The 15,000-nt window shown below is 43.8% G+C and overlaps 1 protein-coding gene across 1 annotated transcript in view; it reads left to right on the forward strand.

Annotated features, from left to right (window-relative positions):
* Nucleotides 1–15,000, forward strand: part of ptprz1b (protein tyrosine phosphatase receptor type Z1b) — a gene marked incomplete at both ends in the record, with an annotated part of 165,234 nt that overhangs the window by 22,062 nt on the left and 128,172 nt on the right. The window contains one exon of the mRNA XM_083660693.1: nucleotides 6,837–7,013. Within this exon, the coding sequence (XP_083516819.1) occupies nucleotides 6,837–7,013 (177 nt within the window). The remainder of the gene's footprint in view (nucleotides 1–6,836; nucleotides 7,014–15,000) is intronic.

A 15,000-nucleotide genomic window follows, 5' to 3' on the forward strand; every position in this document is an offset into this window, starting at 1 on the left:
ACACACACACACACACACACACACACACACACACACACATACACACACACACACACACACACACACACACACACACTGTTAAGTCATGTGTGACTGGTTACAGTTAGACCATCTGCTCCCATCGCCCCTCGTTACACCTATTATCTCCTCTGCTCATTATCAGTTACACTCTACACATACTGTAAAACACACACACACACACACACACACATACACACACACACACACACACACACACACACACTGTTATCCAGTGATGCATTCTGGTCTTAAGTCTCACTCTCAGCCTCTTCTGGGAAGACCGGCAAAAAGAAGAGTTTTGAGTCCAAATTTAGACTAAATTCACCTAAAAAAAATGCTGCACTTTGTAGGATCAAATGTTTCCTGACATGGAAGTAAAGCGGAAAACATGTTTGTGCCTCAGTTGCCAACAGCAGCTAGACCTAATATATACTACCTAATGTAGTAGAGCTAATGTATACTCGAACCTCAGCTTGACGAGGCGCTCCAGCAAAATCAGTAAATTGTGTGATTTCACTAGGATTTCAATGACTAATAGCTTTCACTCTCTCCTGTTCTCTTCCCTTCCTACATTATATTATACTCGCGCTGTTCGCGTCAGCTGCGTCCAGTCACGTGTTCGGGGAGCTGCACGCAGGCTGTGCTGGCAGGCTCGCCAGCTGCAATGCACCCTCGGTGCATTCAGCGCACATACGCTGTAGCATGTGAAAAGTTTAAACTCATTCTTACGAGTGAATTGCCTGAGATTTTTTTTTTTTTTTTACTTAAAAAAGAGCCATATCCTATAATCAAATTGCCTAGGTGGACGGGTCAATCGGTCGGTTTTAGGTCTGGCTGTTACATGGTTTTACATCTGGCTTTTACATGGTTTTAGGTGTGGCTCTTACGTGGTTTTACGTGTGGCTCTTACGTGGTTTTAGGTCTGGCTCTTATGTGGTTTTAAATCTGGCTCTTACGTGGTTTTAGGTCTGGCTTTTACATGGTTTTAGGTCTGGCTTTTACATGGTTTTAGGTCTGGCCTTTACATGGTTTTACGTCTGGCTTTTACATGGTTTTAGGTCTGGCTTTTACATGGTTTTAGGTCTGGCTTTTACATGGTTTTACGTCTGGCTTTTACATGGTTTTACGTCTGGCTTTTACATGGTTTTACGTCTGGCTTTTACATGGTTTTAGGTCTGGCTTTTACATGGTTTTACGTCTGGCTTTTACATGGTTTTAGGTCTGGCTTTTACATGGTTTTATGTCTGGCTTTTACATGGTTTTAGGTCTGGCTTTTACATGGTTTTAGGTCTGGCTTTTACGTGGTTTTATGTCTGGCTTTTACATGGTTTTAGGTCTGGCTTTTACATGGTTTTACGTCTGGCTTTTACATGGTTTTAGGTCTGGCTTTTACATGGTTTTACGTCTGGCTTTTACATGGTTTTACGTCTGGCTTTTACATGGTTTTAGGTCTGGCTCTTAGGTGGTTTTAAATCTGGCTTTTACATGGTTTTAGGTCTGGCTTTTACGTGGTTTTAGGTCTGGCTCTTACGTGGTTTTAAATATGGCTTTTACATGGTTTTACGTCTGGCTTTTACATGGTTTTAGGTCTGCTTTTACATGGTTTTAGGTCTGGCTTTTACATGGTTTTAGGTCTGCTTTTACATGGTTTTAGGTCTGGCTTTTACATGGTTTTATGTCTGGCTTTTACATGGTTTTAGGTCTGGCTTTTACATGGTTTTACGTCTGGCTTTTACATGGTTTTAGGTCTGGCTTTTACATGGTTTTATGTCTGGCTTTTACATGGTTTTATGTCTGGCTTTTACATGGTTTTATGTCTGGCTTTTACATGGTTTTAGGTCTGGCTTTTACATGGTTTTAGGTCTGGCTTTTACGTGGTTTTAGGTCTGGCTCTTACGTGGTTTTAAATCTGGCTTTTACATGATTTTACGTCTGGCTTTTACATGGTTTTAGGTCTGCTTTTACATGGTTTTAGGTCTGGCTTTTACATGGTTTTAGGTCTGCTTTTACATGGTTTTATGTCTGGCTTTTACATGGTTTTAGGTCTGGCTTTTACATGGTTTTACGTCTGGCTTTTACATGGTTTTAGTTCTGGCTTTTACATGGTTTTAGGTCTGGCTTTTACATGGTTTTACATCTGGCTTTTACGTGGGTTTAGGTGTGGCTCTTACGTGGTTTTACGTGTGGCTCTTACGTGGTTTTAGGTCTGGCTCTTACGTGGTTTTAAGTCTGGCTTTTACATGGTTTTACGTCTGGCTTTTACATGGTTTTAGGTCTGGCTCTTACGTGGTTTTAAATCTGGCTTTTACATGGTTTTAGGTCTGGCTTTTACGTGGTTTTAGGTCTGGCTCTTACGTGGTTTTAAATCTGGCTTTTACATGGTTTTACGTCTGGCTTTTACATGGTTTTAGGTCTGCTTTTACATGGTTTTAGGTCTGGCTTTTACATGGTTTTATGTCTGGCTTTTACATGGTTTTAGGTCTGGCTTTTACATGGTTTTACGGGTCTGGCTTTTACATGGTTTTAGGACTGGCTTTTACATGGTTTTAGGTCTGGTTTTATGTCTGGCTTTTACATGGTTTTAGGTCTGGCTTTTACATGGTTTTAGGTCTGGTTTTATGTCTGGCTATTACGTGGTTTTAGGTCTGGCTTTTACATGGTTTTAGGTCTGGCTTTTTCATGGTTTTAGGTCTGGCTTTTACATGGTTTTATGTCTGGCTTTTACATGGTTTTAGGTCTGGCTTTTACATGGTTTCATCTGCAGGGACTAGTCACCTTTCGGTGACGGTCAAATTTTTCATCCCAAAATAGGAGGATTCCTGAGTGGTTTTATGTCTGCCTGGTATCTGTCACCTTTTCACTATCCATGACTTTGCATACCTGTGTCAGCCCCAGCAGAACGTCCAGCAACAAGTGAGCTCACATGTGTTCAACGACCATTTAGAATAACACCTTTCTCTCCATATTTCTGCCCTATGGGGGCCTGTAAAACAATTTGTTATGTTTTTTGTCTGTATTTTCGCACTAATCATCATAAATTCATAAATATAAAAAATATAATAATCTGCACCACACTCTTTAAATATGTCTTCAGATAACTTTAATAGGTTTGACAGTGTTGTATTTTATGAATTTACCCCATAAAGATGTATGACAGCCTAAATAATGGTGACAGGTGAAACTGATGTGAGCTGGATTCACACTTTAATAAGCTGCTTTTATGGAGAGAATGATTGGGTGTGAGTGGCTGCATGGTGAATTAATAAGGAACATACTGTAAAGCCCATGCATGGAAATAACAGACACACACACACACACACACACACACACACACACACACACACACACACAGGATCCATCCATACACACACACAGGACCCACACACACACACACACACACACACACACACGCGCACACACACACACACACACACACACACACACAGGATCCACAAACACACACACACACACACACACACACACACACACACACAGGATCCACACACACGAAGCCCCATGCATGTCAATAAATGCCAAGGCAAAAAGTGTAACATAGATTCAGAAATAAAGCATTCACACACACACACACACACACACACACACACACACACACACACACAGCATCCACACGGTGCGTCAGGCAATGTTAATGGATGATGTGTATTCATGAATAAATAACTCACACATGCGCGCGCACACACACACGCACACACACACAAACGTCAATAAATGCAAACACAAATGAAAAATTGTGTGACATGAACTCATGAATAAATTCACACAGACACACAAACACATGCGCACACACACACACACACACGTGCTCAAACACACACGACACAAACACACACACACACACACACACACAAACACACACACACACACACACACACACACAAGGCAGACGTAGAATAGAGATGCAGACAGAAAGAATATTCGTATTCGACTCTAACCAACCATTAGAGCCTGAAATAAGGTCTGTGGTTAATAAAACTTTATGAATCTTGATGTTTCATCATCTTCACCAATTGACACCATCATTTTTTGGTGATCGTGATTTTCCCAATCACATCGTCCAACTCAGAATTACAGGCTGGAAATTCGGAGCTCTGAAATGATGGACAACCATTCAAGTGGAAATCTCGAGTTGAAACGAATGAATTGCAAGTTGTTTTGAACGCAGTGTAACTACTACGGACAGAGAGGTGATTTTGGTATCAATCCTCTCATCACACAGCCTCCTGGGCCAAACAACCCAGACTTCAGTGCACTCCTTTATCCGTAAGTTTGGCCTGAAAATAAACATTCACAAAGTGTTTTCTATTACCAATGAGTGAACGCGCCGTTCCTTAACTTAAAAAACGAGCCCAGCCGCGTCTCTCTGCGTTCACCCATTGCAAAGATATTGAAGGATTATCATGCTTCTCACGGGTTATACTTTGCCGGCAAATTGGGCGTTCACGAGCCTGCTTCTTGTCCTCATGGCTCCGCCGGAAATACCAACGAAGAAGACTGCTAACGGGAAGTGGCTAACGTTAGGTTCGTCGCTAGCTGCTAGCAAAAGCAAACAATGTTGTGGGGCGGCTTTAGCTCAGGAGGTAGAGTGGGTCGGCCAATGACGCAAGGGTTGGCGGTTCGATCCCCGCTCCCTCCCAGCTGCTGTCGTTGTGTCCTTGGGCAAGACACTTAACCCTCCTTGCCTCGTATGATTGGTATGATTGGTTTGAATGTAGACATGAATGGTATGATTGGTATGATTGGTATGAATTTAGACATGAATGATGGTGGTTCGGAGGGGCCGTTGAGCGCCAATGTGTGGCTGCCACGCTTCTGAACCACCGGTACGAATGGTGTGAACGAATAATGATCCTGTGTCAGCGCTTTGAGCCTTGGAAAGGCGCTATATAAATCCAATCATTATTATTATTATTATTAACAACAACACAGTCTCCAGAAAATAGTCCAAACAAAATAAATAAATAAATAAATAAATATTTATCTATTAAGTCCGTCTGGCCAGACAGCAGCAATGTGACCGACATCGGGGGGAAACTAGAGTCGGGACTTTTTTCGGTTCATGGAGGGACCTTGGTGCTTGTAGCTGCTGTAATGTGGTTTTGACCAGATAACCTTAGCTGCTTGCTAATGGATTTACCACCTGGTCAGAAACGCCGCTAACATTACCGTCTTGTGTGAAGTAATGCAACCCTAACATTACTACCGTTATGCTTATGGTCATGGAACATTATTGTTTGACTGCAGTTAGCTGCGGTGGTGAGTCTGCCTGAACGTTAGCTTGATGCTATACGCTGCTGACTAATATATTTAGCTATATTTATAGAAATTACCACCAGCCCCACTAATAACGTTACTGTCTTGTGTTGATAATGAATCTAACAGTCGTAAATATGCCTAACGTTAGCCTACTGTCTGTTATGCTTACGGTACATTGTTTGACTGTTCAGTTTGGTCAACTATTAGACGGTACCGGGGGAGAAGGCTCTGACTGCAGTTACTGTAGCTGCAGTGGGACTGCACATTAGTATAACGTTAGCTTTATGCTAATCGCGGATTCGCGGCTAACTAATATTGATTTACATTTATAGAAATTACCACCGAGCTCCAATAATAACGTTACCATCTTGTGTGGATAATGAATGTAACAGTCGTAAATATGCCTAACGTTACTGTTATGCCTATGAAACATTGTTTGATTGTTCAGTTTGGTCAGCTCCCGGCATTACTACAGGGGAAGCAGGGTAGTTCCTGGCTCAAGGTAACGTGAATATTCTATCCATTTCCCCACAGCCAATTTAAGCCAAAACACGGCCAAACATGCCACAATAACGTCCGATAATTCATCCAGAATCCTTCCTGGGCATCTCGAGGCTGATCTGACCGATAAATTGTCCAGGTTGCCGTTTTCAAGTGACTTTTATGAGTTAACGTTACAAAGCAACCAACACCTCTGCTGTTTCCAGGCAGCTGCTTGTGCACGTGCGAGTATGATGCCCGCACGTCAGCTAGTTCACACGCTGCCTGCAGTTACTCTAACGGCCACCGGTGTCAGTAATAGTTAGAACTTACGGATACGACCTTTAAAGGCCATGGCACACCAATCAAACATAATGTTTGTGTATCCTGGCCTTAATGAGGAAATAGATGTTAGACCTTTTGTGTAACAAGTTACATTTCCTATTTATTTTCTTGACTGTGTGTTATATGATGGATAACTATTTGTGCTGAATTGTATGCTTGTGAATATGCCAATGTATTTTCACCTGGCCACTAATTGGCTAATTGCATATAGGAAATCACTGCATTCCACTTGTTATCTTTCCTTACACGCCCTGACGAAGACCCTGTGTGGTCGAAACCGGTCGGCGTTGATATTTTTAACTTTTTATATGAAAAATATAAATGTTGGTATAATAAACTTTGCTTACCAGTCATTTTCATCAAATTAGTAGCTATATTTGGCAGTGATGGTGTTACAGTAGGCTACTGGTGGAAGTGCACGGTCACAAGCTGGCCCTCTGGTAGCGAGGAAATTTGTTTGTGGCCCTCTCTATCATCAAAGTTGCCCATCCCTGCTCTGGATCAAACACAATGTTTGATTGGTTTGCCATGGGCTAAACACAGACAAACAAGAATTGAACCTGTGGAATCTCACCAAACATCTTCAAACAAGGACAGACAGGAAGCCATGGCCCACCAAACAAACATCTGTGTTTGTGGTAGAATGTTTGATTGGTGTGCCATGGGCTCAACAGTAACTCTTGTATCTTCTTGTATGCCTCTCTGTCCTCCTACAGGAGCACTGAGCCAGGGGAGCTGGGGTAAGAAGTTTCCGTCCTGCAACAGCCCCAGGCAGTCTCCTGTCGACATCGACGAGACCTTCACCCAGGTCAGGCTGCAGTACCACCACCTGCAGCTAGATGGATGGGAGCGCCCCGCAGATACCGCCACCGTCCACAACAATGGCAAGACCGGTACGTCCCAACGCCACAGCTTCCACAGTGTGTGCGTGTGCGCGCCCGTATGTGTGTGTGTGATCCTTCACAATCAGGGCACTTTTATGACTTTTGAAGCGTTTTCTGAAAATCTCGTTTTTCGAAAAACGCATAGCTACGCTTTGAAAATGATAAAAGTGCTTTGCTGAACACAAAGTTCGCTGTTTCAGAAACTTTTGTTAAACACAGACCTTATTTTAAAGTCAAACTGAACCCATTCATCACGTGCGTCGCAGTGCGTTTCAGACTGAAAACATAACTTGTCTGAGATGACAGGTTGAGAGGCGGGTCATAATAATATGTCGATGATTTTATTTGAGAATTCTGCGGACTGGATTGGGCTTTGGCCAATCCTGGCGTGTTCCGCCTCCAAATCGAGTGGGATTCAGCGTGTTGTGGCGCTCTCCTCGGGAAGAGCCTGGTGACGCGAGGTTAGTGGCCGCGAGGTTAGTGGCAGCTGGCTGCCTGTGGCAGCCAGCTGCCTTCTTGTTGCCGAGCGGAGAGTGCAGCTCGTCGGCCTGGAATCTCCGAGGTGCGACCCCTGACAACCAGCAGGCTCTCAAGCACGCGCCATTATCGCTGCTATAAATATGATATTCCTGGAATGCGTGTTTTAACGAGCCAGTTACATTTCTTTGCATTCTTAGACATTACCATTTTTGTTTTTTGTTCATGTTTCATACAATTGGCCAAGTTAGTAGTTAGTTTATGGGATAGGAATTCTGCCAGATGACAGGCACTAGGCGCCATTTTCTCTTTCTTTTGGAAGATAAAATTATCCTGAAATGAAGATTTGATTGACAGCTGCATGTCGTGATATGATTGGTTGAAATGGGGTAGAAATGTGATAGTACTAGGTGACGTCAGCAAACTGTAGATTACTGTTATCAATGAAATCTTGAAAAATGAACTTTTGATGTGAAAAGTGTGAAAAACGAAAAGATTTTTGTGATTTTTATTTTGCATACATTATTAAATAGGTGCACTGCATACCCAGGTATTTGAACTAAAAGAAAAGAAAAGTCATTTTTGGGTTCAGCTCCACTTTAAGGCACCGAAATCCCCATACAAAAATCCCATTGACTTTTACACATAAGAGCCGGAAGTACTAGCATCCAGGTCTTCCAGACTCATTCCTGTGCTACTCCATGTTCTATTCACCTTATGTTCAGACGCGGGGGTGGGCCAAATTCTTCCGGGTCGTGTTAACACTTCCGCTGGTCACGGCGCGAAATACAAAAGAACATCAGAAGAAGAGAGTTGTTTTTGTAGCGGACAGTGCAGGGGGTAAAACAAAGAACGTAGCAGCCTACTACTTTGAGCTCGGTACACAGCAAGCAGCACTGTTAGCCAGGTCAGATAACGTTATCGTCGACAATGACGAGCACTTTCTTGTAAAACATACCTGGACTCCAACAAAGAAAGCTTCAGATAGTTTTCTCTCCTCCGAGCGCAGCGCGAGCCACTTATGCCTATAAGACTTGCAGACTTTAACGTAATTCCCTGGAATGCGAGAATAGAGAGCCTGGGATGTATTTTTGTAGTCGGAACGCGGAAGTCCCGGACTTCCTGGTTCTTCACTGTTTCTGCCTATGGGATTTTTGAATGGATTTTTGCCGCGATGCTTCAAATAAGGTCTCTGGGCAACGCAAGCTTAATCAAACGCGAACCAGTGTTCAGCCGGATAATCTTCACACATGAGGACCACTTTCATGAGTTTTGTAGCGTAAATGCGAGCCCTAGAAGTAAAAAGCTTGTGCTAAGCTAATCCAGAACTACACACAGTGTTGCATATGCTTCCCCGTCACGTCACCACTCAACCTGGAATGTTGTTGATGTGTGCGCTGCTGTGCACTGATTACCCCGGGCTGAACCAGGTGAGGGAAAGAGAATTTCCGTGTTCGTTCTTTGAAGTGATGATGTTATTGACGTATAATATCCCCGTCGACTAACAGTATAGTCTCATTTAGCCGTTTGCTAGCTAGCCGCCCTTTTAACGGCACGTAAAAGCTTAAAAACTCATAAAAGTGGTCCTCATGTGTGAAGATTATCCTACTGAACACTGGTTCGCGTTTGATTAAGCTTGCGTTGCCCAGAGACCTTATTAGAAGCATCGTGCCAAAAACCCATTCAAAAATCCCATAGCCGAAAACAGTGAAGAACCAGGAAGTGTTAGCATCGATGTTTTCCGGACTCGTTCCTGGGGCTCTCTATTAACGAGCCAGTTACATGGCATTGCATTCTTAGACATTGCCGTTTGCTTTTATTTGGTATGTTACATACAATTGCCTAAATTATTAGTTAATTCAGAGTTAGATGATATTGGAGCAGCCGGCCTTTTTCTTTTTCTTTTATTTAGGCGGAAGTCGTGACACGACCACACAAACGGGTCAAATGGGCGTGGTGGCTACATAAGGTGAATAAGATGCAGAAGGTTTCACACCAACTCCACTTCGTAAAGTTGAAAAGCAAAATGTGTGATATAATATGGAAATGATACAATATGGAAATGCGTGATGATGTATTTTGTAGTCGTAAGCAGCTATTAGCAAATGCACAACATACATTTAGCAAAGTAATGCTTTTGACGTTTACAGCTATAGACCCATTTAGAGTGGACGTCACAGGGTTAGTTGCGCACGCATCGCGGTATCCAAAACTCTGAGGAACTGAAGCCGAATTCCCACTAGGAATATGACGATGTCTGCCACTGCAACTTTGGCGATGTAGTTGGATCCTAGACCCATCCTGACAGTGAGTACGGGTCAGGAAACCTCACCCCATTGAAAGAGTTAGCTTATTTGTGTAAGCCAACCTGTCTGTTGCTGGCGAAGCTTTCAAATACGTGGAGGAGGCGTCCGGATCTTCCATATTTCTATGACAGCTGAACCGCTAGCTTTCACTTTCTGCAACCAGTTCGGCTCCGCCCACAAAATACGTAATCGCTGTTTACAAACATAAAAAGGGTCTATAGAGTGCCTAAGTCACACCCCTTCCAGGATCCACATGGGGCCTTACGAAGTGAATTTGCCATTCATTTCTCATTTGTAAAATCCTTCCAAGCAATTCAGCTATAGGAGAAGAACCACGAGACATTGAAAAAAGAAAATTGCAAATGATTTATAACAATTAGATGACAGGATTTTCCCTTTACTCTAGTGAACCTCAGACAAGCACATTTGACAGCGGGTAGAGGAGGTTATGGCTTTCACTCTAAGGCAGGGTTTCTCAACTGGTGGGTCGGGACCCAAACATGGGTTGCGGGGCCGTCTTGAGTGGGTGGCGGAAAAAAATCCAAATATCCCCAAATGTTGTCTCATTCAGATTCTTGAAACTTGATTAGCATCACCTCTTTAACTTAAAGGAACACTCTGCCCATTTTCAACCAGCTTTGTATCATTAGAACGTCAGTAGTATATCAGAAAACTGTAAACGGTTTTGAAGTCTGTCATTTAATTTGACAGTTATTGAGTGTTAAAGTGTGGACCAGTGACATCACTGGTCCACACTAACTCAAATTAATAACTCATTAACTCAAATCAACTCTCAATAACTGTCAAACTAGATGAATGACTTCAAAACCGTTTACAGTTTGAGAGTTGATTTGAGTTAATGAGTTATTAATTTGAGTTAGTGTGGACCAGTGATGTCACTGGTCCACACTTTAACACTCAATAACTGTCAAATTAAATGACAGACTTCAAAACCGTTTACAGTTTTCTGATATACTACTGATGTTCTAATGATACAAAGCTGGTTGAAAATGGGCGGAGTGTTCCTTTAAACAAAACATATAGGCATGTAATTTAAGATAACTGCCTTTTTATTTCATTAGGTTTTTAGCCCTAGTTGCAATTTTGTGCATGAAGTGTACTATAATAATAATATAATATGTGTATTATAAAAAAACATCTGAAATGTGGGTCGCGACTTACAGTTTTTCCTGGTTGTTTAAACATATTCCCTGATTCACTACCTCACTCCCTCAAAATCCTAAACACAAATCTCAGGACTCAAGCACAAAATGCTAAATCCTACACTTCCTTTGCACAAGCACACTTTGCCCTCAAAACTCAAGCACAAAATGCTAAATCCTATACTTCCTTTGCACAAGCACACTTTGCTCTCAAAACTCAAACACATACATCATATGAGTAGACATTCCAAGCACTCATTGAACACTGATGTGCAAAATGGAAAACACTATAGTATGAATGGAAAACACTTTATGAATGATCAGGAGAATGATACCTTTGCATGTTCATGTTGTAGGCTAGCATTTTCTCCTTTCGTAAAATACCAAAATATAAAGCAACAGAAATGTAGTAAAAAAGAAAATATTATACTGTATCTCAGACCCAACAGCAAACTGAATGGAATGCAATACAAATACATTCTTCCCCAATTGCTAAAACACAAAACACGAGTGTTTTGTGTTTAGAATTTTGGGGAAACAGACACCATTGAACACTGATGTGCAAAATGGAAAACACTATATATGAATGGAAAACACTGTAGGAATGCCTTAGCAGTGGAATCAGGACTTTGCATGTTCAGTGTTTCACCTGTTGGATGTAAAATATCGACATATATTGTTGTATTGATGATTGCAAATTGCACAACAGCCTTTGGAGTTTAGGAATGTGATTGGCAGTGTGTTCTGAGTGAACATCAGGAGTGGAAAATCAGGAAGAGTGTGCAAGATATGGAGAATTGTGTTTAGTGAGCTGAAAGATGTGTGGTATGGAATGGGAAGATGTGTCTAAAGCAGGAAAATGTGTGGTATGGAATAGGAAGATGAGTCTAAAGCAGGAAATGTGTGGTATGGAATGGGAAGATGAGTCTAAAGCAGGAAAATGTGCTTGGAGTTTAGCAGAATTGGTTTAGCAGTTGGTAAATGAGTTAGAGATTGTGCACATTGTGTCTGATGTTCCCAAAAATCTGTTTAAACAACCAGGAAAAACTGTAATGAATAAGGAAACATGTGGGTCCTGAAGCTAGAGCAGTTGAGAAGCACCCTAACCCTGCTCTAAGGAAACAATTTCTCCAGTGCTGCTGTTTGGGGACAGCAAGAGAAAAGCAGCGAAAACATTTGAATTGTGACGTCGTGGAGAGAAGCTGAACTTTCAGAAGCAGAGACACATTCACAACTCTGAGGTTAATGAGGACACCAAGGAGCTGCTGCGGGATCTAAAGTCAGCAAACGTCTGAGAGAGAGGGAGAGAGTGAGGAGAGAGAGGCAGAGAGAGAGAGAGAGGGAGAGAGTGAGGAGAGAGAGGCAGAGAGAGAGAGAGAGAGAGGGAGAGAGTGAGGAGAGAGAGGCAGAGAGAGAGCGAGAGGGAGAGAGTGAGGAGAGAGAGGCAGAGAGAGAGCGAGAGGGAGAGAGTGAGGAGAGAGAGGCAGAGAGAGAGGAGAGAGAGGCAGAGAGAGAGCGAGAGGGAGAGAGTGAGGAGAGAGAGGCAGAGAGAGAGAGAGAGAGGCAGAGAGAGAGCGAGAGGGAGAGAGTGAGGAGAGAGAGGCAGAGAGTGAGGAGAGAGAGGCAGAGAGAGAGCGAGAGGGAGAGAGTGAGGAGAGAGAGGCACAGAGAGAGAGAGAGGCAGAGAGAGAGGGAGGAGAGAGAGGAGAGAGAGGCAGAGAGAGAGGGAGACAGAGAGTCTGAGAGAGAGGGAGAGAGGGAGGAGAGAGAGGCAGAGAGAGACAGAGAGTCTGAGAGAGAGGGAGAGGGAGGAGAGAGAGGCAGAGAGAGAGGGGGAGGAGAGAGAGGGAGACAGAGAGTCTGAGAAAGAGGGAGAGAGGGAGGAGAGAGAGGCAGAGAGAGAGAGGGAGACAGAGAGTCTGAGAGAGAGGGAGAGAGGGAGGAGAGAGAGGCAGAGAGGGAGGAGAGAGAGGCAGAGAGAGACAGAGAGTCTGAGAGAGAGAGAGAGGGAGAGGGAGGAGAAAGAGGCAGAGAGAGAGGGGGAGGAGAGAGAGGGAGACAGAGAGTCTGAGAAAGAGGGAGAGAGGGAGGAGAGAGAGGCAGAGAGAGAGGGGGAGGAGAGAGAGGGAGACAGAGAGTCTGAGAGAGAGGGAGAGAAGGAGGAGAAAGAGGCAGAGAGATGGAGAGGGACAGAAGGAGGAGAGAGTGAGGGAGACAGAGAGAGGGGAACGAGTCTGAGAGAGGTGGGGAGAAGAAAAGGAGGAGAGAGAGGGAGTCTGAGAGAGAGGGAGAGAGGGAGGAGAGAGAGAGAGGGAGACAGATAGTCTGAGAGAGAGGGAGAGAGGGAGGAGAGAGAGAGAGGGGGACAGATAGTCTGAGAGAGAGGGAGGAGAGACAGAGAGAGGGAGAGGGACAGAAGGAGGAGAGAGTGAGGGAGACAGAGAGAGGGGAAAGAGTCTGAGAGAGGTGGGGAGAGAAGGAGGAGAGAGAGGCAGAGAGAGGGAGACAGATAGTCTGAGAGAGAGGGAGGGAGGAGAGAGAAAATAATTGGAAGAAGGAGCTGTCTGGAGGGACGGCAATAGGGAGAGAGAGGGGAGAGAGTTAAGAGAAGTCTAGCCTGGTAATGTGTCTGCCTCCTAAATAAATGAATGGTTTGAGCTATCAACAGCTATCGCTGGGGCTGTCTGTGTGTGTGTGTGTGTGTGTGTGTGTGTGTGTGTGTGTGTGTGCGTGCGCGTGTGTGTGTGTGTGTGTGTGTGCGTGCGTGCGTGCATGCGTGCATGTGTGTGTGTGTGTGCGTGTGTGTGCTCGTTCCTGCCTACTGTACATTAATAGTCATTAAAATTAATCTCTTTGTTCTCCACAAAGTCAAACAGGAAATTGGCGATTAGAGGGAGATATCTCCAGGCAGGAAGATAGAGATTATAATATGGAGGGAGAGCTGGGCAGCGAGGGACTAGAGTCAGAGCTGGAGAGGGAGAGACAGAGAGGTTGATGAAGAGAGAGAGAGGGGGGGTAGTTACAATTACAACAGTAATTGTGTAGTTTGCTGCTCATTTTCAGGCAATTTACACCTGGCACTCACATGCGTTTTCTGTCATCAGCCAAACCACCTCCGGAGGTGGTCAGGGACGTATTTGTGACCACATTGAACACAAGTGTAAATGCAATGTGTCCTCTCAATCTGCATACAGCAACTGTATGCGGATTGAGAGGACTGGAGAGGTCTAGGGCCCTATCGTCCCACTGGCCTTAAATTAGCGCTTAGCGCCAGGCGCAGCCCATATTAGTGCGCGTGGACCGTGGACAGTCTCTATTTTCGTGTCGGCGCTACACGCAGCCTTAAGCATTATAACCACGCCTTTTAAGCATAGAATTATTCACAACCTGCTCATTGGAGAAGTGCACTAAACGAATCACAATGTCCCTTTCATGTTCCATTCCACGGAGCGATCCAATCCGGTCAGAAAAGCCTGACCAAAGCACTCTGAGCTCCCCCCCTCCCTCTTTCATCCCCGTCTGTCTCCATATATATTATTCCATATTATTATGCTTCTCAAACCAATCTCACTGCATTTTAAATACAGCAAGCATGTAAATACGCTACACTATAGCAAGATCAAAGTGAAAAGAATGTTCTAAACGCATCGGCTAGAAAAATATAGCCTATCCCTGGATGTCATGATGAGATTAGATTGGTGAAAGTTTGGGCAGAATGATATCGTTTTCTCTCGCTACCTTTTCTTCTCCCCCACTGCACAGGTAGGATGATGCAACAGCCTCTGAATGACAGGGGCTCAAAACTACGGTATAACAACTTTTTTTTCATCGGCCATTGTGCCTGTCTGACGCGCGCGAGAGAGAGGGAGTGAGAGAGAGAGGGAGTGAGAGAGAGTGAGATTGCAGAGGAGAGCTGCGTGTAATTACGCACAGTAATATCCCCGGCGCACTGAATAAGGCCTGGTTTTGAAAAGCCATAAGCGCTAAATTAACGCCAGGGGGGAAGTCAAGTCAAGTCAAGTCAAGTTTATTTGTATAGCACATTTCATA

This window comes from Poromitra crassiceps, assembly GCF_964638095.1.
Source record: "Poromitra crassiceps genome assembly, chromosome: 2".
NCBI classification, from domain to species: domain Eukaryota; kingdom Metazoa; phylum Chordata; class Actinopteri; order Beryciformes; family Melamphaidae; genus Poromitra; species Poromitra crassiceps.